The sequence below is a fragment of the Epinephelus lanceolatus genome, chromosome 10, assembly GCF_041903045.1.
Source record: "Epinephelus lanceolatus isolate andai-2023 chromosome 10, ASM4190304v1, whole genome shotgun sequence".
NCBI lineage: Eukaryota > Metazoa > Chordata > Actinopteri > Perciformes > Serranidae > Epinephelus > Epinephelus lanceolatus.
In genome coordinates this window covers 42,154,212-42,180,843 of record NC_135743.1, presented here as the reverse complement: position 1 = coordinate 42,180,843, position 26,632 = coordinate 42,154,212, and the positions used below count along the sequence as shown (strand labels likewise).

Below are 26,632 nucleotides of genomic sequence, written 5' to 3'. Positions count from 1 at the left end.
TTGTCCAACCTATTACATCTGAAGCCATAATTCTTTGATGTACCTGCCCAGGGACTGCGGATGAAATTTATCTATTAGCTAACTCTGGGACATTCAATGACTGTCCATTGTTGTTAAATAAACAAAAAAAAACATATATATATATATATATACAGTACAGGCCAAAAGTTTGGACACACCTTCTCATTCAATGCGTTTTCTTTATTTTCATGACTATTTACATTGTAGATTCTCACTGAAGGCATCAAAACTATGAATGAACACATGTGGAGTTATGTACTTAACAAAAAAGGTCAAATAACTGAAAACATGTTTTATATTCTAGTTTCTTCAAAATAACCACCCTTTGCTCTGATTACTGCTTTGCACACTCTTGGCATTCTCTCCATGAGCTTCAAGAGGTAGTCACCTGAAATGGTTTCCACTTCACAGGTGTGCCTTATCAGGGTTAATTAGTGGAATTTCTTGCTTTATCAATGGGGTTGGGACCATCAGTTGTGTTGTGCAGAAGTCAGGTTAATACACAGCCGACAGCCCTATTGGACAACTGTTAAAATTCATATTATGGCAAGAACCAATCAGCTAACTAAAGAAAAACCAGTGGCCATCATTACTTTAAGAAATGAAGGTCAGTCAGTCCGGAAAATTGCAAAAACTTTAAATGTGTCCCCAAGTGGAGTCGCAAAAACCATCAAGCGCTACAACGAAACTGGCACACATGAGGACCGACCCAGGAAAGGAAGACCAAGAGTCACCTCTGCTTCTGAGGATAAGTTCATCCGAGTCACCAGCCTCAGAAATGGCAAGTTAACAGCAGCTCAGATCAGAGACCAGATGAATGCCACACAGAGTTCTAGCAGCAGACCCATCTCTAGAACAACTGTTAAGAGGAGACTGCGCCAATCAGGCCTTCATGGTCAAATAGCTGCTAGGAAACCACTGCTAAGGAGAGGCAACAAGCAGAAGAGATTTGTTTGGGCCAAGAAACACAAGGAATGGACATTAGACCAGTGGAAATCTGTGCTTTGGTCTGATGAGTCCAAATTTGAGATCTTTGGTCCAACCGCCGTGTCTTTGTGAGACGCAGAAAAGGTGAACGGATGGATTCCACATGCCTGGTTCCCACTGTGAAGCATGGAGGAGGAGGTGTGATGGTGTGGGGGTGTTTTGCTGGTGACACTGTTGGGGATTTATTCAAAATTGAAGGCACACTGAACCAGCATGGCTACCACAGCATCCTGCAGCGACATGCCATCCCATCCGGTTTGCGTTTAGTTGGACGATCATTTATTTTTCAACAGGACAATGACCCCAAACACACCTCCAGGCTGTGTAAGGGCTATTTGACCAAGAAGGAGAGTGATGGAGTGCTGCGGCAGATGACCTGGTCTCCACAGTCACCGGACCTGAACCCAATCGAGATGGTTTGGGGTGAGCTGGACCGCAGAGTGAAGGCAAAGGGGCCAACAAGTGCTAAACACCTCTGGGAACTCCTTCAAGACTGTTGGAAAACCATTTCAGGTGACTACCTCTTGAAGCTCATGGAGAGAATGCCAAGAGTGTGCAAAGCAGTAATCAGAGCAAAGGGTGGCTATTTTGAAGAAACTAGAATATAAAACATGTTTTCAGTTATTTCATCTTTTTTTGTTAAGTACATAACTCCACGTGTTCATTCATAGTTTTGATGCCTTCAGTGAGAATCTACAATGTAAATAGTCATGAAAATAAAGAAAACGCATTGAATGAGAAGGTGTGTCCAAACTTTTGGCCTGTACTGTATATAGTTTCAGTAGAGTTGGGAGGGGCAGAGCTGTGCGCTGTGTGAACTGAAAAGTTCATGTGTTTTTTGGGCTGACTGCTGAAGAGGAGGACATGGTGGAGTCTGTCAAGAAAACTAGCTGCACCAATATGGCAACATTTGGGATTTGAAGCTGACGAAAGAGGTGTCCTAACTGGCCACAGGCGACATGGTGTGACGTTTACAGCTGAACTTTTGTCAGACGACATTATTCTATTAATAGACTGCCTGTCTTTTGCTTTTAAAGTATCATAATAGACAACGATGGCTGATTTATGAGGTTGAATTGAGGAGTTATCTACACAATACCTCATTTAACTACAAAAACCAACATAGGGTGGAAGCTAGCTGGATATCGATCACCAGGGAGCTTAAAATTTCTGGTGAGCTAAATGACCATGGCCAATTTTTTAAGTAATGTTACAAACGTAGGTAGGTTGACACTTTTCTGCCACCTGCCATCTGCCACCTGTCACTTTATTCCATTCAACACTTTGTCATTTTTTAGTCACTTTATTCATCTGATGTATCAATTTTATTGATGTAACAATTTTATTTTATCTTTTATTTATCTAATATTATCTTTAATTTTCTTTTTTTTTTATTTTCACTCTTTAATCTTAATCTATTTAATGTCCTTTGATTTTGTCTTGTGCTGCTGTGATACTTGAATTTACCCCCTGATGAATCAATAAAGTATATCTTATCTTATTTACAGGGGCACTGCACATGTTTACTGAGGCACGTGCCCCGGTGAAAAGTGTCAGTGGCGACGCGCCTGGTTGTGTCAAATCATCAGTGGGTACAACTCCAGAGAAAGCAGGCTCCCCCTCCTGGGCCATTGTGTCGAAGTGTGTTGTTCTTCATTTTAACATGTATTTACTGTTATTTTTTGACTGGCCTGCAACATTTAAAACATGTCTGAAGATCTGGAAATAATTAATTGATTTCTAATGCCAGCTTTTGATGTTTCTATGCTTTAATGCTTTACTTAGGCTATGTGCCACAATAACATAATGTTTGCGAGTTCCTCAATGACACTCTTTCAATGGTGGAAGGAACATCAAACACATTTTCTAATCAACATGTCAAGGTGATAAGATGATAAAAATGACGTTTACAATTTGAAGAAGGGCCTCACATACAGCAACATGGAATACACTCATTTTTTTGGCCTGTAGCCTGACACATCGTCCTACCATCACACTGAGGGAGGCTTGATGGGAAATTGGGCTGATGCTTTGAGGTGAAAAATTTGGACTCCTGAAGTCAACATTCCTGCCCTAGGCCCTGCTGGTAATTAATGTACAGCTACAGTTATAGGTCTTTTTCCCATTGGTCTGTATTGATTTGTGTCTGCTGTGTATGCAGTCATTGGCCTGTTGTCACATGCAGGGATGCACACTGCTGCATAGGCTTATTATTAGAGTCCGTGTGAAAGTCATGAGACAGTCATGGGGTTATTCAGAGAGACACTGCCCCATCACACTACGTCACTGTCGAATTTATTAAATGAACGTTTTGGGTTCTCACAACTCACAGTGGGAGGTTCCAGGTTTATGTGACGAAATAACGAAAAGTATTCTTTATCAGAAGCTTTTCTGTAGCTGTATCAGTCCCAACGGTCCGACGCGGGCTACCCAGTTAATATTTTTGAATCCTAATAAAACTGAATATTCCAAAGTGGGTTTGAATGGCATCCAAACCTGGTAGAAAGTATTTTCTACCACTAATAATGACATGAAGGTCTGCAGTAGCCTTTATCTAACAGGGAACTTGTGTTGACCATCTTTGCTATGGACAGTGAATGCAGCACCAACACTACGTCGGATTAGTGCTTTGAACGTGTGACGTCACAGACGGGCTGGGTTTGCTATTTCTGATACAGAATTACTAATCTGAGGCATTTGGAGCAACAATCGCTGCCGACGTCACCTTCACCGCAAAGTAAGAGCCTCACTGTCAACATTGTAAATATTTATATGAACCGACAGAGACCCTGCTGATGAACCTGCTGTAGCTATTAAACCCCAATATAGGCTGACACTGATAAACGACACGCTGCGACCTGTTATTCACGCCGAATAACGGCTGTAAATAGAAGCTTCATACTGTGGGTGTTTCGAAATGTTATCTACATTACAGTAGTTTTTTGTGAGAGTATGAGGCGGTCTGAATCTTATATTGGTGCGCTTTAGTCCGTTTGGCTGGTTCGTTTATTTTCTTTCCAGAATTGTCTGTAACGAGGTTAATCCACGTGATGACTTGGGTTTGGCTCGCGCTTGCCTCTGTTTTTCTGTATCGTCAGTGCAGTTAGTGCCAGCCTCTGTTATTGGAGGATAAGCCGGGGGATGCTGTTAACATTCTGGGCTGTGTCTGTCTCTTCACATGGCGATGTAGAGAAATAAATACAGCGAAGAAGAAGGAGAGAAGAGCAGTGACACATTCAGTTAGCCTATAGTTTTGGCTCTGTTGCTTCATCATATCAGATGAATGTTTAAGTGAGAAATGGACTATGACCTTAGGTTTTGAGGTGCTTGGAGCTACATTTAGGGTCTATAAGCTCCGTAGAATCGTGAATGGTTATGATGTTTTTTTTAAAAGGATAAAGTTAGACGACTTTACTCGTGGATGGAAGTTTATCCAAATGTGAATGAGAAAACTGAAGATTGAATCCAGGTTCTACAGACTCCAGACAATGCATTCATTCAGTGATTTAAGAGGCTCAAGTCAGGTAATTTGGGACAAAAGGTTTTACATCAGAATCTGAAATCAGAAATAGGCCTACTTTATTGATCCCCGAGGAATGTGATTGGTTACAGTCGCTCCGATGTAGAGCATAGACAATTATAAGAAGTAAGAATAGGAGTATGAAATAGAAGCATATAAAGTAATAAAATGGAATAGAAATGAAAATGTGCATTGTGTTACAATGTGTAACAGTGAATATATTTTTATTCTTAGCATCTTTAGTACTAGACTAAAGATATTAAGAATAAAAATATATTCACTGTGCTTAGTCTGTAAGTGTGCAAAATATACAAATGTGTACCGTACTACATTACACTGTAAAAACTAGTATGTGAATTCAGAAATATCAAGTATGTGTTATGCTATAATGTTCATTACAATATATAGCCTACATTAATAGAATAAAGACAAGAAAAAGAAAAAAACATAAAAACATGTTCATCAGTTCATCTTGGGCTTTTTTGGAATATTAACAGCCACACCATTTAATAAGTACAGTTACTAACTTTTAGTTATATAGCACCTTTCATACAAGAAATGCATAGTGCTTCACATGAAAATAGAGGCAAGCCAGTAAGGCGGTTCAGTACAGTGATTCAACAAATTTCATTTAGAAGTGGTGGTGATTTGAGATCCTATTAATCGAAATCTCTCAAAGTATTTCTCCTTCAGTTCAATTTAATAGAACTTAATATACCCCGAAGGAAATTCTTGTGCCAGAGAATGCTTCAAATTACAGTAACAACAATTGATGTTCACAAACCAGTAGCAACCAGAACAACCAGTGAGTTCCCCAGGTCAGGGTCACACACCAGGCCCAGTCTTTAAAACAATAGAGTTTCAGTCGAAATAAAAAAAAGTGTTTAAGGAGCAAAAAGCAAAAAGCAGTGCCTAATAGAATAGCAATAGCAGCAACGATCAGAGCCTATAATTCCCAGTGGGCACAGACTCACCAACATATATATCCAGGTATGGCCCACAACTGGCCTATTATCTAGCACCCAGTCGTGACACTGTGGATCAAGTAGAACTCACCACAGTCTGTCTCCCTCAGATCCACCACCCATGAAGCATAGCAAAACCATAAATCTTAAAGCCATTTTTTAAATCATTAAATAAATCATAAGATTAAATAAATCATAGAACTGTAAAACCATAAATCATAAAATCAAGTAAGATACAACATTTTAAGAGAATTGCAGCAGTGTGAAGCATAAAAGGAAAGAGTTTTGGACCTGTATTAGGAGAAGTCGGTAAGGCTAAAGTGAACAGATACATTTTTTTACTTTCTTTTAAAAATGGTACTGTATTGATAATACAAATGTGCTTTACCTTTTTGTCCCAGAACGTCCAAGGTAAACCATATGGAACGTTGAGTTTCTCTTTTTTGGTAATGAGAGTGCTGCAGCTGAAAGGCTATAACAACAACAATGGCTGTAAATTGTTGCATTTTATTAACTATATGACTTAAAATCCAAATATTTCCACAACAAACTTTACCTTCAATAGGAAAGGGTTTTGAGTGAGTACTTAATGCATTTAGGTAAAATGGGGGAAAAGTTAAGTTAAAATAGGACATTGTTTCAAAGTGAAAGCAGTTGTTGTGTAACCCTGTGATATTACAGACATTTTTTAGCATTTTGTAAGTTAGATAATATCATAGGTGGCACAGTGAGTCTATGTCAGCCGCAACAAGGCAACAATAGGGTCTAGTTCTTTTTTATGTATTTTAGACAGAGTATGGAAGATATTTGTAATGTTTGTAAGTGAGGGTCCCTATGGACCACCTTAAATTGCAATAAGCAATGTCTTGCACAAAGTGAAGATTTATGTAGCCTATTGTTGGAAGAACAGAGACCCATTGGTCCTCAGATATAGGTCCCAGATCTTGTTCTCAGGCTGCCTTAATCCTGTCTAGAGGTGAACATGTCATTATTGAGCCGTTTCTATATAATTTAGACAGTGCACCTCTAGACAGTGGATTGAAAAAACGTACTATGTCGATCAGGTCGGTATCAGGCTCTGCAGGAAAGCAAGATAGGTTTGAGTGAACATATTGTTTGACCTGTCTGTAAATATTGAAAAAAATGTGCCTTGGGTAGGTTGTACTTTGCAGATCATTTTATCAAAAGATTCAAAGCAGCCATCTTCGAACATGTCTTTAAAACAACTGATGCTTTTTCTGTCAGCAAAAAAGTTGAGTCAGGTTGAGTCAGATCAGCGACTCCGAAGGTAGAAGTCTCTGTGGCCAAAGGACTTCCTAAACAGGACCACAATTTAAGGGTATGCACAACCAGTTTGTGTATTGATTTCAACAAGGAGTAAATGAGTGGGGCTTTGATGAGTGTTGGCATCATTGTAGCTGCTGAAAATAAAAGTGGGTCCAGAAAGCGAGGTGACGAATATTGGCAGCCTAATAATATGATGGAGAACAGGGGAAACATGACTTTCAAACCTGGCTTCATCCAATGTTCAGATTTCTGCTCTGGAAATGTATTTAGATTACTGCATATTTATTTATTTATTCAGTAATGAACTGGAGAAGGGATATCTATCCTCTTAGTTAAAGTTAAGCCTATTCACCTGGTGTCTCCCCTCAAGGTCAACTTTGAGTACTTTAATTGAGCATTTATAATAAATGCAATTTCATGCTTTTTCTTTTGAGAGAAATATTGGAATTGGTATTAATTTTGACAGCTGTAGATGTAGCTAACTAGTTACTTTGCACAGATATGGATTTTAAAGTCTTAAAATTGCTTTTGGTTTTGACGAACGGTTAAATAACATTAAGATATTTATTTTACCATAATGTAAGACAAGGGAAAACACAATCACTTCATCAGAAGCAGGAACTAGCACATACTTGACATAAATAAAACAGCAGATTAATTTTCTCTCTATATGATGCACTGATAAACGTGTCACAGTTTCAAATATAAAACTGAAGTTCACCGAAATGAAAAACTATTTTATTTGTGACCCAGTGAGATTCTTCTCTTCTCTTCTTGTTTAGGTTGTGCTTGTTTAGATTGTGATCCTCAGCAGTGTGACAGGCTGGTGGGCTATAGCCAGGATGTCCTATATGAGCGCCGACAACAGCTGGTCACAGCCATGGGACTTCAACAGCCTCATTCGGACATGCAGCTCCAACATCCAGAAGATCAGCCAAAACAGTGAGTCCAACAAACACAGCAGGAAACAACCTGATCAGGAGCAAATCACTAGCAAACACCTCCACACATAAATTAATTCCCCAAAAGATCTGCATGTTTCCTGAAATGGTTGCTTTTCTTCACAGCTGGTCAGATCAAAAATCTCCTCTACCAACTGGACACGAGACAGGAAACCCCAGAGCTTCAAGAGAGACTGTAAATACCGACCTGGCATTATCACTATCCCAGCTAGTCTCACATGTTGTCGTTATCTGACTAAGTGTGTGATCAGTAAAACCTTCTGAGTGAGCTCTCAGCAGTGTTTGTGTTCCCTTGCAGCCAGCAGCTCCAACACTACACCAACCAGCTGGCTAAAGAAACCAACAGACACATGAAGGAGCTGGGCTCACTGCCCCCACCAACGTCTCCATCTGAACAGGTCAGTCTATAGACGCTGTCATCACTATATCAGTCAAACTGTATATTCAGATATATCACATTTTAAAATAACAAATCATTGTATGCTGGGGCATTAAAATTTCCCTTCATCTGAATCACAGTAAGCCAGTCTTTATAGGCTCACAGGGCCACGGAGCTGAGATTCAACATGGTCCATGCCGCATTTTTTTGCACCCTCAAATCCATTGTTTTCAATGTCTACGCAAGATAGGGATGTAAAAAAAGAAAGCCAAAGTGACACCATCACAGCACGCAAGCATTCCCAAGTGACTATTTTTCAGGGTGCAATGGCATGTCATGTGACAAGGAATGACCAGCCACAACTGGTAAAAATCGCTCCCTCATAAGTATCAGTCCATCGTAAATATGGAGAAGATGATGATTTAAGTGCAGGGCTACCCAGAGCTTAACATCTGTACCACGGACAATATTTTAGGTCTAATACACACTACAAAACAATGCCTGAAAAAAGATGAGCTCTGCACTCAGGACTTCTGGTTAGTAGGTTATAATACATGATGGTTTTGGTTGCTTAGCAACCTCAGACACAGTCTGCCTCTGCGCTCTTGAAAATTGGCATAGAGTAGGTATAAGAGTAGCGCCCAGTGTCGGACCTCACATTTTCCAGGCAGTTTAAGATGCACCATGTGTATGGGCCCTTTTGGAGGCAGTATATCTGTCATTAAAAACCTGTCAGAACCATGGACAGCTTTGGGAGAGGGAGAGGGAGACATTTAAGGAGGCAAGGGGTGAGCAACCTGTGGCTCCAGAGTCGCATGCAGCCCTTTGCTCTAGGACACTCTTACTCTAAATGATATGGAAATGAATATCGCTCATTTTCTGACATTTTAATTCTTATTTATCTTTGTTGTAGGTCTAAAGTGATTCTTACATTCTCCAACTGTAAAAATGTGTACCCTACACCAGAGTCCTGCACAGATCCATTTTTGAAAACCCGCACCCACCTATACCCGTAAAGCTTAATATCAGACCCGGCCCGTTACCAGTCATTATGTCGAAGTCAATAAAGGTCCCGCAACCCAACCTGTACACGTGATTAAACACACACAGGCTACAGTCACTCACATTAAGCTGGGTCCTCGGTTCTTGAATTACAAGTCCCGCAGAGGAAAAGTCTCTTTCATTGGCTGCACTTGATGCCATGATGGCAAAAACTTTTTGCACAATCACTGCCATGTGAGGAAACATTTTAGCATGCTCCTTACACCACTGTAATACCGCAAAAGCATCCTCCTTGGGTGTCTTGAACTCAATATACACTGCCACCTCATCCTCGGGCTGCACGGTTCATCACTGGACTCCTCCATGTCTGTGATGAACATGACGATGGGGTCAAAGGTTCAACTTGTATTATAGACTTTCAAAATAAAAGGAATCGCAGCTTGATAATAGTGATTTAGATGTCAAAATATTACACATATACTGCACATCTTTTTTCATTTGTTTTATTGTGAAAAATTAAGAATATATCTTATTGTTCTCACCCGCTGCCCGCCAGACTGTAGTTCATTTTTACCCATGCCCATACCTGTACCTGATGTGGTGCAGTATCTAGCCTATACACCCATCTCCACTGGGTCAGTGCTACAGAAACGTCTGGAAACACCCACCCTACCGTTTTTTTTTCCCCGTTAAAGGTTTTTTTTTGGGGGAGTTTTTCCTTATCCGCTGCGAGGGTCATAAGGACAGAGGGATGTCGTATGCTGTAAAGCCCTGTGAGGCAAATTGTGATTTGTGATATTGGGCTTTATAAATAAAATTGATTGATTGATTGATTGATTTTCATTCTGCTATGTAGAGGGAAAGGCTCTAGGTTGTTTGTATTTCTCTTGACTAATCACGATCATCATGGGCGGCGCAAAGCCAAAGATGCAGTGACGGTGCCCTTGCAAAACGGTAGAACACACATAGCAAAAGGGGAGGCGAATGCGGAATGAATTAGCCGGCCAATGGTAGGATTACACCCATAGTCTACACTCAAGAAGTCAGACTATCTTCATGGTAACAATCTCAAGAAAATACCAAAACAAAGAAAGACATTATTTAGCTTGGTTTGCAAGTTACAAGTCACTGATAACGCAGTGAGCTCAACAATTACTCACAACCACTACAACCACAAACGCATTCTCTCTGGTAATTAGAAGCCTGCTTCAATGCACATAATAGAGAATATGCTGAAACAAACTTGTCAAGGTATTTTAACAGTGATTTTTACAGATAAACCCACCACAGGGACAAGATTGAAAGACTGCTTACAGAGTTTGGGGCGCACCGCTCAAGTCTGAAGGCGCCCCAGCAAAGGGTGCTCATGTTACACACAGCACACCAGTCCCTCTGGGAAACTAACAAAAATAATATAACAATAACAATAATAATACAAAAACACTAAAAGTAAATAACATGATAGAGTATTGCAGAAAAACAAATTCTTTCAGTAATGGCTAGTAATGGCATTTATGGCAAGTGTAATCATTAACTGTGCTACACATGGGTGGTATTCCAGAAAGCGGGTTTAGTGAAAACTCTGGGTATGTTAAGCCTGAAATGAGGGAAACTCTGGGTTTTCAGTTCCAGAAAGAGAGGTAAGTCAAACTCTGAGTCAGTCACCATGGCAACCGACTCTGTGAACCTAACCTGCTCCCTGGCAGGTTTTCTGTAAGAAACCCTGACTTCACCCTGTCTCCTTCTGCCAAGCCTGAAGCAAGCTGGCAGACAGACATGGGTTGTTCGTATAGGAAGTCCGATCGATATCGAGGCAGAATTAATTTGCATTGCTTTACACCAGGAGAGGATCTTCAGACCCCGTTTAGATGTGCTGTCATTCCCCAGTGATTATCTGTTTGAACTGTACTGTTTTTCATTAGACTCAATCATTTACCTCAACAACATTCTCCAGCCACACATATCAAATCTGACACACCAGATGTGCGCTCTCATCAGAGCAAGTGTTGTGCATCGTGCTACGTTTTTTTTGTGAGTGGTAGCTTTTTATATGATATTGGTGATGTTTTGTGAGCTTCTGCCTTCTTTCTGTTGCCTGAGTAGAACTCAAATGTTACTAAGCAGGATATTAGGCAAGAAGACATAAAAGTTGAAGCAGTATTTTTTGGGAGGTTTAAATTACTAGTGACCTACAGTAGCTACATGATGAAATAGCCACTGAATGACAGGTTATTTAAGCTACTTTCTTTAATAAATCAAATATGAATAAAACTAAAGAAAGGTACAATCATGACCAAGTAAAATATGCCTTACCTGTTTGAATGATGTTTTTATATTTCATTTAAAGCAGCTTCCAAGTGTGCTTTTCCCCTGTGATATTGCACCTACATGAAAATCAGATTTTATTCAAAACCACTCCACCACTTTTTCACCTGTATGCTATGATTTTAACTAAGTGTGGTTAGATGTTAAATGAATGGACTAGTGCATTCAAACATACGCGTTGACTCGGGCAGCAATTTTCTCCCATGCCGCCTCTCTCTCCTTGGCAGCTTTAGCGATGTTACTTTTTTTATGAAATATATGCTCATATTCACTGTTGGCATTCATGAGCACCTGCAATTCCACACATGTAAAATAAGTTGAGTGAATCGAGGTATCAGGGCTCCATTGATGATGGCTTTTTATTGTGGTTGTGCACACGCTTAACTCAAGGTGTGCCTACTCAGAGTTGATTACTGCAGATATTCAGTATCCCTGCAACCATGGGTGATCTATAACTACACACTCATCTAGATATGGTGAGATATCTATCCATCCATCCATCTATCTATCTATCTATCTATCTATCGATCACAGCCAACACCAACCCAGGAAAAACAGATTCAGAGCAAAAGTACACTAAAGTATGTGAACACCCCAACTACAAATATTTATGAGTAAAGTTTTTATGAGTATATGTTAAATATCAAATGTTAAGTGTAAATGCCATACTGAGGAGCAATCATGAAAAGCACAAATAAAGCAAAAATTCACAATGAGAATTTAAAATTGTGAGTTCTACTGGGCAATAGGAGAAAATCAGATTCAAAAGCGTGTGCCTTTCATATATATTAGATTATGGATTAATCATGTGAGTCATCATGGAAGGAATGCGAGGAGAATCACGTTAATTTTACTGACATATTTGAGTCACGTGAAGCGGGAGTGGGCTGGATGCCTGCAGATCAATCAGTCTTTTTGAGATGCCTCAGTATAGTGTGATTGATGTTGCAGTTACAAATCAATGCATTTAAATTCTCTTTATTGTCATTATTGATTTGTCTGCCAGTTATATTTTTATTTAGTCCATAACTTCTGAGGGACTGTGAAAATTGCCCACCATGTTATGAGGTCTTCAAATGATTTGTTTTTTTTTTTTCTGACCAATAGTCTAAAACCCAGAGATATTCATTTTATCATCATATAGTCTTTTCAGTTCTTACTTCTTGGCTTTGGAACAGCCTCCCACTGAGCAACAGATCAGTTGACTCTGTTCACAACTTTAAATCTCATCTGAAAAATTACTTTTACAGATTGGCCTTTTCTGACAGTTGATAAACTTATTGTGTGTATGGGAGTGTATGTATTTGCAGCCATGTGTATATGTACAGTATGCGTGCTTGCAGGTATATAGGTGTTTAAGTGTATATGTTGGTGGAAGTATATATACATTCAAATGTTTTATTAGTATCGCTTTTGTTTTGTATTTTATTCACCTGGCTCGAAAAGTGCTTTACAAACAGTTTTATTATTATTATTATTATTATTATTATTACTTATTTATTCATTTATTTATTTTTATGAAACAGAGAAAAGCAGCTGGAGAAGCTGAATCCAAATTCAGCTCAACCCTAATGGGAACACATAAAGTCCAACTACTTAGCATGTACACACAGTATAGAAACAAAAAAATAGCAGACTGTATTTGTAAGCAGAAGTGAGTATTAGCAAATATTTTTTCAAAACCTATAACTCCTCCAGCTGGCACCCATAAGTGGAGGCTAGTGCATGAACAGATAATTAATACAATAGTAAAACATAGCTGTGATAATATAACTTCATATGAGAAGTTATAATAAGTGACAAATACTGTACATCAATAAACACTTACACATGTCCTTATAAGCTTCATATAGCTACAATAAAGTGTATTAGCACCCATTCATTAAATGTTTGTATACTGCTTTGTAAATGCTTGATAGGAAGACTTAAAAAAAGCCACCAGCATACTTGTTTCAACTTTACATGAGACATTCCTTGTTCAAGTACACAAACAGGTTACACTATTAAAGATTTAAATATCATGCCATGAACTGGAACCTGACTAATGTGGCATGTTAATGCAAGCTCACTCTAGAGAAATGTTGATCACGAGATCCCCGCTGACTGCTTACACGGTGTGTTGGCTGATCTGGTTCTGCTCTATGGTAGTGCAAACCCCATTTATGTAGAAGTGTTCACTGGCAGTTGGTGATGACATGTCTGATGCTGCTGTTTTAAATTATGTCTCAAGGGTCTGTTCTTGGCCCTATTTTATTTTCTATCTCGATGCTACCTGCTTGGCCTTGAAGTTGTTTTAATTTACTTCCTTCCACTGACAACATGGAAGTCCCCAAACAGCCTCAAATTAAGTGAGGATAGAACCGAGGTCACAGGGAGAGCAAAGGTCCTGTCAGCTCTGACAGTGTTTAAAGAGTCTGTGGCACCTTCAACCTCTGATATACAGTGATTGGTGAAAATGAATGAATCTCTTTGAGTGATTTTTGTTAGTGTCCAATATGTACCAGGATATTCTCCCAATATCTAGCAGGCTAAACATGTGGAACTGACTTGAACTGTTGCTCTTACCTCACCGTTGGTGTGTCGTGATTCTGCACTCAGTCTGTTCTATACCACATTATGAAACCATATTCTCTAATTAAAAGACCATGCTCTTCATTAGATGAATATATATAATACTGATGCTGTTTTTCTTTGGAAGACAGTTTCAAGCACAAGCACAAAGCAGTGTTTGGTGCTTTAATTAGTAAAATGCCTAGGGGTTGTCTGTAAGAAATGAGGGTCACATTTTCCAGTGACAACTATAAACCCTCTTAAAGCTCCTATAAAGGCACCATACTTGTGCAGCACTGTGCCCAACTTGAGGAAATTACAGGACAACATTCAGAAAAGACTAAAATGGTCTTTATTCTTTCCTTCGTTCTTTCAGAGGCAGCAAAAGCTGCAGAGAGAGCGTCTGATGAACGATTTCTCTGCAGCACTTAACAACTTCCAAGTGGTGCAGCGGAGGGCAGCTGAGAAAGAGAAGGAGTCAGTGGCCAGAGCTCGAGCTGGATCCAGAGTCATGGTGACTGCAAGGCTTTACATTGGACTTCACGACCAATAACATTTCTCCGAAACACACCATGATTAATTGAATTACAGTACAGGCCAAAAGTTTGGACACACCTTCTCATTCAATGCGTTTTCTTTATTTTCATGACTATTTACATTGTAGATTCTCACTGAAGGCATCAAAACTATGAATGAACACATGTGGAGTTATGTACTTAACAAAAAAAGGTGAAATAACTGAAAACATGTTTTATATTCTAGTTTCTTCAAAATAGCCACCCTTTGCTCTGATTACTGCTTTGCACACTCTTGGCATTCTCTCCATGAGCTTCAAGAGGTAGTCACCTGAAATGGTTTCCACTTCACAGGTGTGCCTTATCAGGGTTAATTAGTGGAATTTCTTGCTTTATCAATGGGGTTGGGACCATCAGTTGTGTTGTGCAGAAGTCAGGTTAATACACAGCCGACAGCCCTATTGGACAACTGTTAAAATTCATATTATGGCAAGAACCAATCAGCTAACTAAAGAAAAACGAGTGGCCATCATTACTTTAAGAAATGAAGGTCAGTCAGTCCGGAAAATTGCAAAAACTTTAAATGTGTCCCCAAGTGGAGTCGCAAAAACCATCAAGCGCTACAACGAAACTGGCACACATGAGGACCGACCCAGGAAAGGAAGACCAAGAGTCACCTCTGCTTCTGAGGATAAGTTCATCCGAGTCACCAGCCTCAGAAATGGCAAGTTAACAGCAGCTCAGATCAGAGACCAGATGAATGCCACACAGAGTTCTAGCAGCAGACCCATCTCTAGAACAACTGTTAAGAGGAGACTGCGCCAATCAGGCCTTCATGGTCAAATAGCTGCTAGGAAACCACTGCTAAGGAGAGGCAACAAGCAGAAGAGATTTGTTTGGGCCAAGAAACACAAGGAATGGACATTAGACCAGTGGAAATCTGTGCTTTGGTCTGATGAGTCCAAATTTGAGATCTTTGGTTCCAACCGCCGTGTCTTTGTGAGACGCAGAAAAGGTGAACGGATGGATTCCACATGCCTGGTTCCCACTGTGAAGCATGGAGGAGGAGGTGTGATGGTGTGGGGGTGTTTTGCTGGTGACACTGTTGGGGATATATTCAAAATTGAAGGCACACTGAACCAGCATGGCTACCACAGCATCCTGCAGCGACATGCCATCCCATCCGGTTTGCGTTTAGTTGGACGATCATTTATTTTTCAACAGGACAATGACCCCAAACACACCTCCAGGCTGTGTAAGGGCTATTTGACCAAGAAGGAGAGTGATGGAGTGCTGCGGCAGATGACCTGGCCTCCACAGTCACCGGACCTGAACCCAATCAAGATGGTTTGGGGTGAGCTGGACCGCAGAGTGAAGGCAAAGGGGCCAACAAGTGCTAAACACCTCTGGGAACTTCTTCAAGACTGTTGGAAAACCATTTCAGGTGACTACCTCTTGAAGCTCATGGAGAGAATGCCAAGAGTGTGCAAAGCAGTAATCAGAGCAAAGGGTGGCTATTTTGAAGAAACTAGAATATAAAACGTTTTCAGTTATTTCACCTTTTTTTGTTAAGTACATAACTCCACATGTGTTCATTCATAGTTTTGATGCCTTCAGTGAGAATCTACAATGTAAATAGTCATGAAAATAAAGAAAACGCATTGAATGAGAAGGTGTGTCCAAACTTTTGGCCTGTACTGTACTTCTTATACATTGGCATACATATCAGAAAAGTGATGTGAGCTGATATTGATTAAACTTCTTTGTTACTGTCTACAGGGAGATGGAGGCAATGTGAATGAACAGCTGGTCACATTTGAAAAGTAAGTTTCTTCAGCTTCTTTAAACACGTGACTTTCATTCTATTCTCTACTCACCATTTGTTCTGTATGACGTTTGATGTGAAAAAGTACAGCAAGGCCAAACTGTGTTTCCTTCTGTGTATCTAAATGTATGTCACATCACACTAAGACATTCCAGCAGATCAATACATTGGCACTTCCAAAACAGTGGAAACCGTATACTGAGCATGGTTAACCCCTTCTCTGGATCAAAAAGCTGGGACAGAATCATTTTGATACAAATGCTGTTTAAATAATTTGCGAATAGTAATCAAGTAGTCAGTGTACAGTAGTCATGTTGGGTCTTTTCATACATTCCACTACTTCTACTTTTTAATTTTTATTTTACTGCCCATTATACTTTGCTTCTCACTAACCTGTCTGCTTCCAGCTGGCTACCTGAGGCTGCTGCTGGATGTATATTGAAATCATGATGAAAAAAGAAAGTCATAATTCTCTCAATGTAAAACAAAGTCTCCTCGAAGCTCATAGCTCATAGATATCAGAATCAGAATCAGAATCAGAAATATTTTATTGATCCCCGAGGGGAAATTATTTATGTTACAGGTGCGCCTTGCAAGAGAGGAAAGATATGTGAAAATATAAGAAATTTAAACAATAGTATTTACAAATATATAGTTAAATAAACAGTATATATATACAATATATATACATAAATATATATATATATATTGTAGGTTGAACAAGATTATTTACACTAACAGAATATATACAGTCAAGGTGAAATGGGGTTATTGCACAAGTTATATTGGATTATTGCAGTGTGTGTGAAAAAGTCTCAGGGCCACTCAGAGGGAGGAGCTGTACAGTTTGATGGCCACAGGCAGGAATGATTTCCTGTGGCGCTCAGTGGTACATCTTGGTGGAATGAGTCTCCCACTGAAAGTACTCTTGTGCCTGACCAGCACATGGTGGAGTGGGTGTGAGACATTGTCCAAGATAGTTCATAGCCTAGACAGCATCCTCCTCTCTGACACCACCATCAGAGAATCACACTCCATTCCCACGACAGGACTGGCCTTGTGGATCAGTTTGTTGAGTCTGTTGGCGTCCGCCACCCTCAGCTTGCTGCCCCAGCACACAACAGCATAGAGGATAGCACTGGCCACCACAGACTCAGAGAAAATCCTGAGCATAGTCCGGCAGATGTTGAAGGACCTCAGTCGCCTCAGAAAATACAGATGGCTCTGGCCCTTCCTGTAGAGAGCGTTAGTGTTCTTAGCCCAGTCCAATTTATTGTCAGTGTGTACCCCCAGGTACTGATAGCTCTCCACAATGTCCACACTGACCCCCTGGATGGAACAGGGGTCACCGATGTCTTGGTCCTCCTCAGATCCACAGCCAGTTCCTTTGTCTTTGCCACGCTGAGCTGCAGATGGTTCTGCTCACACCATGTGACAAAGTTATCCACAACAGCCCTATACTCATCCTCATCGCCCTTGGTGATACATCCAACTATAGCAGAGTCATCAGAAAACTTCTGAAGATGGCAGGTCTCAGTGCAATAGCTGAAGTCCGTGGTGTAGAGGGTGAAGAGGAAGGGAGAGAGGACAGTCCCCTGCGGGGCCCTGGTATTGCTGACCACTCTGTCTGACACACAGCGTTGCAAGCACACATACTGTGGTCTGCCAGTCAAGTAGTCTGCAATCCAGGACACCAGGGGGGCCTCCACCTGCGTTGCTGTCAGCTTGTCACCCAGTAGAGCTGGACGGATGGTGTTGAACGCACTAGAGAAGTCAAAAAACATGACCCTCACAGTGCTCGCCGGCTTATCCAAATGGGCGTAGACACGGTTGAGCAGGTAGATGATGGCATCCTCAACTCCAACTCTGAGACTGCAAAGGAATGCATTAGGGAAAAGCACCTGTGATTGAAGCTGGCCCTCATCTCGTGGATTGATAATACGGTCACGTAATGCCTCTGTGATAAAACAGCTGTGCTATATTTTGAAACAGTCAGTGTAATTTCGTAAATAGCGAAGCTGTCCTTTTTATTTATTTATTTACATGTGTTATTTATAATTTAATCTGCATGAGAAATAAAGAAAAAATAAAAGATCTTTGGTTTGCAGATAGTTTAATTACACAGTTTTTTCTGGTTCAATATCACCAAAAAAATTCCAGCTGCAATACAGTAACCTGGGATTTAAAGCGAATGTCAGCCAGGGGCTCAAAGTTTGGGGGCCATGGCCCCTTCCCTACTTCCTACCTCCCTACTTCTAGCCCCCTTGCTCAGACCACAACCCTCTTCAAACTTGACCTTCATTGTGATCTCACCTACACTCCTGTTAAGTTTTGTAACTGCATCTTGCACAGTTATAGTATTGACAAAAATCAGTCCACAGACAGACAGACAGGCAGGCAGACACATAACATGCCAGAGTACTCAACACAGCTTCTGTGGTAGTTCCTGTTACAGTTGGTTCGTATGGTATCCTACGAATTAGCAAATCGGCCCATGGTTCTGAACATGTGTCTCCAGTGGAAAGTCCCACGTGAAAGTCCCGGTTTTTGTGGGCCTCCTTATGAGCACTCTGGACTGCTTCCTTGTTTACTTCTGTCTTTGCATTGGTCACATGATCGCAGCTTTTCAAAATACATGGGATATGTACGAATTTGGGTGCACTGCTTTTTGTGAGAAAACAGTTATTGAGAACAGCCTGGATTATGCCATAATGACACCAAGCTGCAACCCTGAGGCTGAAAGAAGAAGCCACCGCAGAAGTGCCAAAAACTGCAGTTCCTCTATTGGCCACTACAGGCTGGCTCCAGAAGCGAGTCAAGCCCTCCATGTTAAAATGCCACACATAACAGCAGAAATAAACATTTTACAGCCCAGTACAAAAAAAAGGTTTCATGCTGACTGTTCAGGGATGAATTTTTATATAAATCATCTGTTAACATTTTATAATGGCGCAGGGTAACACATAATTAAGGATGGACCACTTTGAGTGGCAGGCTGTCTGCAGATAGTGTCCTCAGCTTCTCAGTCAGATCTCAATCCTCCACAGTGCCTCCCTCTTACCCAAATATGGTCACTTTTGGCTCCAAAAAATCAAGATGGTTACAGCTGTATTGCCTACCTCGAGGCTTCAAAACAGGAGCCCACAAACCAATGGGTGACGTCTTTGTAGCCACATCCATTATTTTTACAGTCTATGGATGACACACACACACAAACACAGACTCATGAGGTAAAAAAAATCCAGCCGTCATGAGGCAGAACAGGGACATGTTTAGAGCCAGGCTATTTTTACTGACAAAATAATATGAATTATGAGCTCATATACAGTCATTGAACAATTGTGTGGCAAACATAGCTATCCACTCCCCTCACTTATACCAGGGGATCTGGCAGTCACATACATACACTGTATGTTACACTGTAGGCTTTTAGAATTTCTTGATTTTCTTTTCCCTTTCTGGGCCTTTTTGAATGCTTCTTTGAGCTGTATATTACAGTAAAATAAAAATTGGACGTGTATGACTATGCAGGGAAGATGAGTGGGGTCAGAGCCAGACTCAGACTGGGGAGCCCAGCATCACAGAGGAGGACCTGGAAATCATCAAGGAGAGAGAGACTAACATCAAGCAGCTGGAGGTACCAAGTGTCACCCACAGGAGCAGGAATTCTGCCATACTGTCCCATGTAGTTGTGTTCACCAGTTAACCTCCTCCTCATGTCCTCTCAAGGCCAACATTATGGATGTGAACCAGATCTTCAAGGACCTGGCTGTGATGATCCATGATCAGGGAGAGATGATTGGTAAGTCAAAGGAAACTCAGGTTAGCATTGAGTTATTGAGTACATCTGATTTTACCTGAAAGCTCCTCCTGTGATCTGATTAACAGACAGCATTGAGGCCAACGTGGAGAGTGCTGAGGTCCATGTAGACAGAGGGGCCGTCCAGCTGCAGAAGGCTGCTTATTACCAGGTAAGATAGATAAAGTAGTGAGTGAGGCATTTGCAAAGCCAGCCAAAGATACAAGTAATATGAACATAAATAATGCACAATGTTTTCAAGTAAGGGTAAGTTAGCTGATATTCTACATTACATAGCATTGGATAAAGAAACACCTCAACCACATCACATTAATGCTGGTAGTCTTGGGACTCTTACCTGTTTGAAGGAAGAAGACTGCACACAGATTTGTTCATTTCATCAATCTCTTCTTCCATTTCCACAGTACTCTGCGCATCCCAATACCCAATACAACCACACTGTTTAGTATGCCAGGAAAAGTTTTAGTATGCCCATCTCCCAATATATAGTATGTCAAATACAATGTGCCAGAAAATACCAGGATGTCCTGCTGCATCCACTCACATTTTGCAGTATGCAAGTGGCAAACTTAGGGACAGAAGCATGAAGTCAATACAGAAGTGCCAAAAAGTGCAGCTACTTGAGTTTGGCTGTATTTGAGCACCATTAAGAGACAGGTGGTGCTTCTCAAAGTCAAGAGGTACATCCCAAATCTCTTAAGATAAGATAAGATACACCTTTATTGATCCCATAATTGAGAAATTCCAGTGTTACAGCAGTCAAGGAAAAAGAGTCAGATTAAAGATTTCAAAATTAGACTTAAAAAACTTAAATAACTAGGCATGCAAATAAGTACAAAAATCCAAGAGTCGGCGATAAATAATAACAATAACAATAAAAATAATAATAATGAAAATAATAGGAAGTGGATAATAATGAGCAGCAGTGAATGAAAATGAGCAGTGGATGAAGGGAGCACATCTAGTGCAAGTGATTGTATGTGCAAAAAGCAGACAGCTGTGGTGTCCATAAAGTGTCCATAGTGTCAATAAAGTGTCTATGGTGCAGTTTACTGTGAGCAGTGCTGGTTGTGAAGCCTGACAGCAGCAGGCAGGAAGGACCTGCGATAGCGTTCCTTCACACACTTTGGGTGAATCAGTCTATCGCTGAAGGAGCTCTCCAGAGCTTTTATCTCCTCCTGCAGGGGGTGGGAGTCATTAGTCCTCAGAGATGACAGCTTGGCTGTCGTCCTCCTTTCTCCCACCACCTGCACAGAGTCCAGAGAGCATCCCAGGACAGAGCTGGCCCTCTTGATCAGCTTGTCCAGTCTCTTCCTATCTGCAGCCAAGACGCTGCTGCCCCAGCAGACCACTCCGTAAAAGATGGCTGATGCCATCACAGTGTCAAAGAAGGTCTTCAGGAGCGCCCCCTGCACTCCAAAAGACCTGAGCCGCCTCAGCAGGTAGAGTCTGCTTTGGCCTTTCCTGTACAGTGCTGTTGTGTCATCAGTCCAGTCCAGTTTATTGTTAAGATGAACACCCAGGTACTTATAAGATGTCACCATCTCAATGTCCTTTCCCTGGATGTTCACCGGTGTTGGGGGGAGGAGTCTGCGCCTGCGGAAATCCACCACCAGCTCTTTGGTTTTCCCCGCATTCAGAGTTAAAAGCTCTCCGCTTCTCCTTCAGGAGAGCTTTTAACTCTGGAGTAACCCAGGGTTTGCTGTTTGAGAAGCAGCGTACAGACCTGGTGGGTACGGTACGGTGTTTTCCACACAGAAGTTTATGTAGTCTGTAATGCATGATGTCATACTGTCAATGTCCTCTCCATGGGAATCGCTGAGTACCTCCCACACAGTGGTCTCAAAGCAGTCATTCAGGGCCTCCTCGGCCTCCTCAGACCACCTCTTCACAGTGCGGGTGGTTGCTGGTTCCCTCTGCACCAGAGGTCTGTAGACAGGCAGAAGATGAACCAGGTTGTGATCAGCTTTTCCCGGGGGGGGGGGGGGGGGGCAGGGGGGATGAGTGGTATGCCTCCTTGGTGTTGGCATAAAATAAATCCAGTGTTTTATTGTCTCTGGTGTGGCAGGAAACATACTGGGTGAAGGTGGGCAGGGTGGTGGATGGACAGGTGTGGTTGAAGTCCCCAGAGATCAGAAGGAGGGCCTGAGGGTGCTGTGTTTGCAGCCTACTTGTAACAGAGTGGAGAATGTCACAAGCAGACTTAGCCTTTGCAGACGGGGGGACATACACTGCTACCATAATGACATGAGAAAACTCCCTGGGTAGATAATATGGTCTCATACCAACAGCCAGCAGCTCAATGTCCCTGCAGCAATGCTGTTCCTTGATAGTGATGTGCCCAGAGTTACACCATCTATCATTCACAAACACAGCCAGCCCTCCTCCTTTCCTCTTACCACTGTCCGCTGTCCTGTCGCGTCTGATAAGCTAGAATCCGTCCAGCGCAGCGATCGTGTCCGGTACTTCCGCATTCAGCCATGTCTCGGTAAACACCAGCACGCTGCTCTGCTGGTACTCCCTCTGATGGTGAGTCAGCGCTGACAGCTCGTCCATCTTGTTGGGGAGTGATCTTACGTTCCCCATGACGATGGACGGGAGGACGGGTGTGTACTGTCTCCTCCGGTGTCGGCGCTGCACTCCGGCGCGACATCCCCGTTTCCTTCTCCGCAGCTCGCCGGGAATGTCGTGCCTCTCCTCGGGCCGCACCGCGGTGTGACGCAGCGCTAACAGCTGGTCCCGGGTGTAAACAATGGAGGCACGGCTGGGCGCCGGGTCCCCGCACACGATCGTATCCATAGCAAAATGGGAGAAAGACCGCTTTAAAGAGAGCGGTCTTCGCCTCTATAACAAAACAGAACATAAGTGCTAGCTAGCTAACTGAAAGAAAACTCAAAATAAGAAAGTTAAATGAAAAGAAATTGAAAAAAAACTCAGTGGTGAGCAGGAGCTGCTGTAACAGGCGTCCGCACTGGGGGCGCCATCTTGTTAATCTTATTTGTCATTTCCTCACTCCTCGATCCTTGCTTTAACCAGAAGTCATTCTGGTGCGCCATTTGAAACACAGTTCCAAAGCTCTTATTTGTGCTGAGCGATGAGTGATGAGCGAGGACACACGAGAGCAACCTTCACAGAAGTCTTGTATCAGCCAACACGCCCCTGTATTGTATAGATTGGATGCTGCAACTGATCTGATACGACTCATCATATCGGAGTTTCATATCAGAGTGATATGACAGATAAGAGATTAAACTCAAGTGTATCACTGCAATGAACAGTTACGTTTCACTTTCACTGCTCCTGGTTTGGTGCAGTGCAATGAGCGAATGGTATAAATATCGCAACAGCGCTCCTAATGAACAGTGCAGCTCAAAAAATAGAAAATCAAAATGTGGCAGCAGATGTTTTAATCGTGGTGGTCTGCCACAAACGAATGTGTGGGAAACCCTGAAAACTAAATAACTGTGATCAGTTTTATAAGATTTCTGCCTTCAATAAAAAATGTTGGTGTTACAGCTGAGAACCACAGACAGTAGGGAATCACAAAGTAATAAGAGACAGACAAACACATTTTTGGTTTGGAGCTTTTGATGTGATTTGTTGACAATTACAAAAATATAAAATAACATCAGGATTCATGTGGTATACTAAGGTAATAAGCAGGCCTATACAGAATCTGCACCCGCAGAACTCTGCAAGATTTTAGGAATATACAGTAGATGTGGTGAGAAGAAATGTCAAAAATAAGATTTACTGTTACTAGATTGTCAAATAAATGTTTGCTCTCTCTGCTCCATATTGAACCTTCTATTTTAATGGCCATGTGTCCCACATTTTGTTGATTGACTTTTCTAACAAATGTTTACATTTTTTCTTGAAGTATTCGCAATTAAATAAAATGTCATATTCAAAGTTTCTACTAAAATCTACAAAGTAGTTATCTCAGCCTGCTTGAGCTTAATGACTTTAGTTGTTCTTTTATCTCAGACATGTTAAGATGTTAACTTGACATGTTTCATCAGAAACTTACGCCTTCCTTAGAAGTGTCACTTGGTGGTGGTTGTCTTTATCAGCTGATCTGTCAAACAGCCGATATTAGGGAGGCTGGCGTGATGTCTGAGATAAAAGAACAACTAAAGTCATTATCAGAAACTAAAGACATAATGAACACCATTGAACTGCTTGAGCTTATTTTAGGTTTAAATGTATTTTGTGAGTTGTTGTTTTTCTTTTGTTTAGAAACAATTGTTATCATAAATGAATATTGTCTATTACATTACGAGCAATTTTTTTTTTTTTAGATTTTTTTTAGTCAGTGTGAAGCTGCTGCTGTTGTCATGTAAAACACTGATGCAGTTTAAATCTGACATGATACTTTGTTGTGTTCAGAGGAAGTCCCGTAAGAGGATGTGCATGCTGGCCATGGTGCTGTCACTGGTGCTGATCATCCTCATCATCATCATCTGGCAGGCCATCAAATAAGAGGAGAAGCACACCTACAGATGACTTCCAGTGTGTGTGTGTGTGTGTGTGTGTGAGAGAGAGAGAGAGAGAGGGAGAGAGAGCTGTATGTGTGCATTAGTCTGACAAAGGAACCCTACTGTACATTCCAACACAAATTGACTAAATGTTCCTGCTTCTTCTAACGTCATTCAGTCAGTGTGTGTGTGACTGAATGTGGATGTATTTATTTAGGGTAAATGTGTGGGAACAAGAGTGGGTGTTTAAAGTGTTGGGTTTTTTAAAGGCTAATCTGCCAATATGTTGTGATGTTATCTGGGACATTAAAACTCCACTGAAAGCATGTGTGACTATTGCTACTAATAACACAAACTCATGAATGTCGGATGATGGCCTACACATGCACAGAATATTTATCTCAAGGGGGAAGAATGCTCTAGTTTTCTATGTGTGTGCGTGTGTGTGTGTGTGTGTGCGCGCCTGTGTGAGTGAGAGGGCTGTATGTGTGTATTAGTGTGAGTATGATGTGAACCTTAATTCCAGCACAAATTATCCTCCTTCTTCCTCCTTTATTCAGTCTCTGTGTGTGACTGAGTGTGGATGTATTTATTTGGGTGGGAACAAAAGAAAGAGTACAATGTTTTCCTGTGTAACCATTACCACTACTGTAGGATTATGTCCTATCAAATGCAATCGTGCACATCATTATATACAGCAATTACCCCCTGTCTGAGTGTCTTAGAAAATTTCGAAAGAAAAATGGACTGTTAGCAGCTGGAACAATGTGTATCCTCACTGAACTGTCTACTTCACTGGATGTGCCCATCTTAAAGAGAATTTAATACAGTTCCACCTGATGAAGTGCTGCAGGTGTCGTGTCTTATGTTGTCCACCAGAGGGGAGCAGAGCATTTTGAGAGTTAGCAGGATGTCTTCAACAGAGACAATCAATTGACCTGATGTTACAGTTTTTCTCAGTCGCTTTGGTGCATTTCTCACATCAGTATTAACATTTGCACAAGAGTTAGTGCATTTCTCAAAACAATTAGTGCAAACTGCAAAACCTAGTTGATAACCTGCAAAACTGTGTCACTTGCTCAAAATGGATAGTTCATTCCTCAAAAGCAAGTATTCATGTCAATGAAAGTGTCAGTGTCATCAAAATGAAAAGTCCTGACACCATTGTTTATGAACAAGAGAGTCAAATGGCTTTGTCATGTTTTCATTATGACACTTTACTCTGTAAGTGTTTTCCAATGCAAAAAAGTCAGATCTTGGTGACACTACCTGAAAATACTCAAGACAGCACTATTTGCACAGCCATTTGAAAAATACAATAAAGTTACACATTACTGTATGTAGTGAGGTAATAGAGTACAAGACACTGAATACGTGTTTCACATTTTTACTGCAATTTTAATTTGTTCACAGCATTGTGCAAAAGAAAAATACACACTTACACTTACAATGACAGTAGTGCAGATTGTTTAGTGCTGAATTACTGTCCAATATACACACCTGTTCTCCCGACGAAATGTTTGAATAATTGAATTTACAGTGGTTCTCCCAACATTTGGCTGCACCCTTCGACCAGCCTCAGCCATTGTGAGGCCGTGATTGACAACATGGTCCACAATTGTAGCCCTAATTTCATCAGGAATCCGCCTATATACTTGGCCTCTTCTTCCTCTTCCCCCGTTTTGTCCCCTTCCCCTTCCTCCCCACATCCTCACCCCTCTTCCACGACATTGACCTTCCATTTCTGTGTCACAGTATTGTAGAAATGGTACACACTATGTCCTGCTTGGTTCATATATGTTTGCCAGGTGAAGGTTAATGGGATTCAGCTTTGAGTGACTGTGGAGAAGTGGCTTATCATTGGTTACAACTAATGCTTCACACACTCATCAGTGAAAGCTGAGGTTCACCTGAGAGAAACTGTTCAATTTAGGAGACATTCTCAGGACAAAATGATAAAGAAATGTATAAAATTTGCATGACAGATTTTGAAAAT

The 26,632-nt window shown here is 41.2% G+C and overlaps 1 protein-coding gene across 1 annotated transcript; it reads left to right on the top strand.

Annotated features, from left to right (window-relative positions):
* The first annotated feature begins 3,625 nt into the window (after positions 1-3,625).
* stx12l (syntaxin 12, like) lies at positions 3,626-25,484 on the top strand. Its single transcript, XM_033639600.2, has 10 exons — positions 3,626-3,745; positions 7,563-7,722; positions 7,848-7,917; positions 8,041-8,140; positions 14,375-14,512; positions 16,293-16,336; positions 19,870-19,975; positions 20,068-20,140; positions 20,227-20,309; positions 24,548-25,484. The coding sequence occupies exons 2-10, from the start codon at positions 7,623-7,625 to the stop codon at positions 24,638-24,640; spliced, it is 807 nt and encodes a 268-aa protein (XP_033495491.1). The 5' UTR covers positions 3,626-3,745; positions 7,563-7,622; the 3' UTR covers positions 24,641-25,484.
* Positions 25,485-26,632: the final 1,148 nt, after the last annotated feature.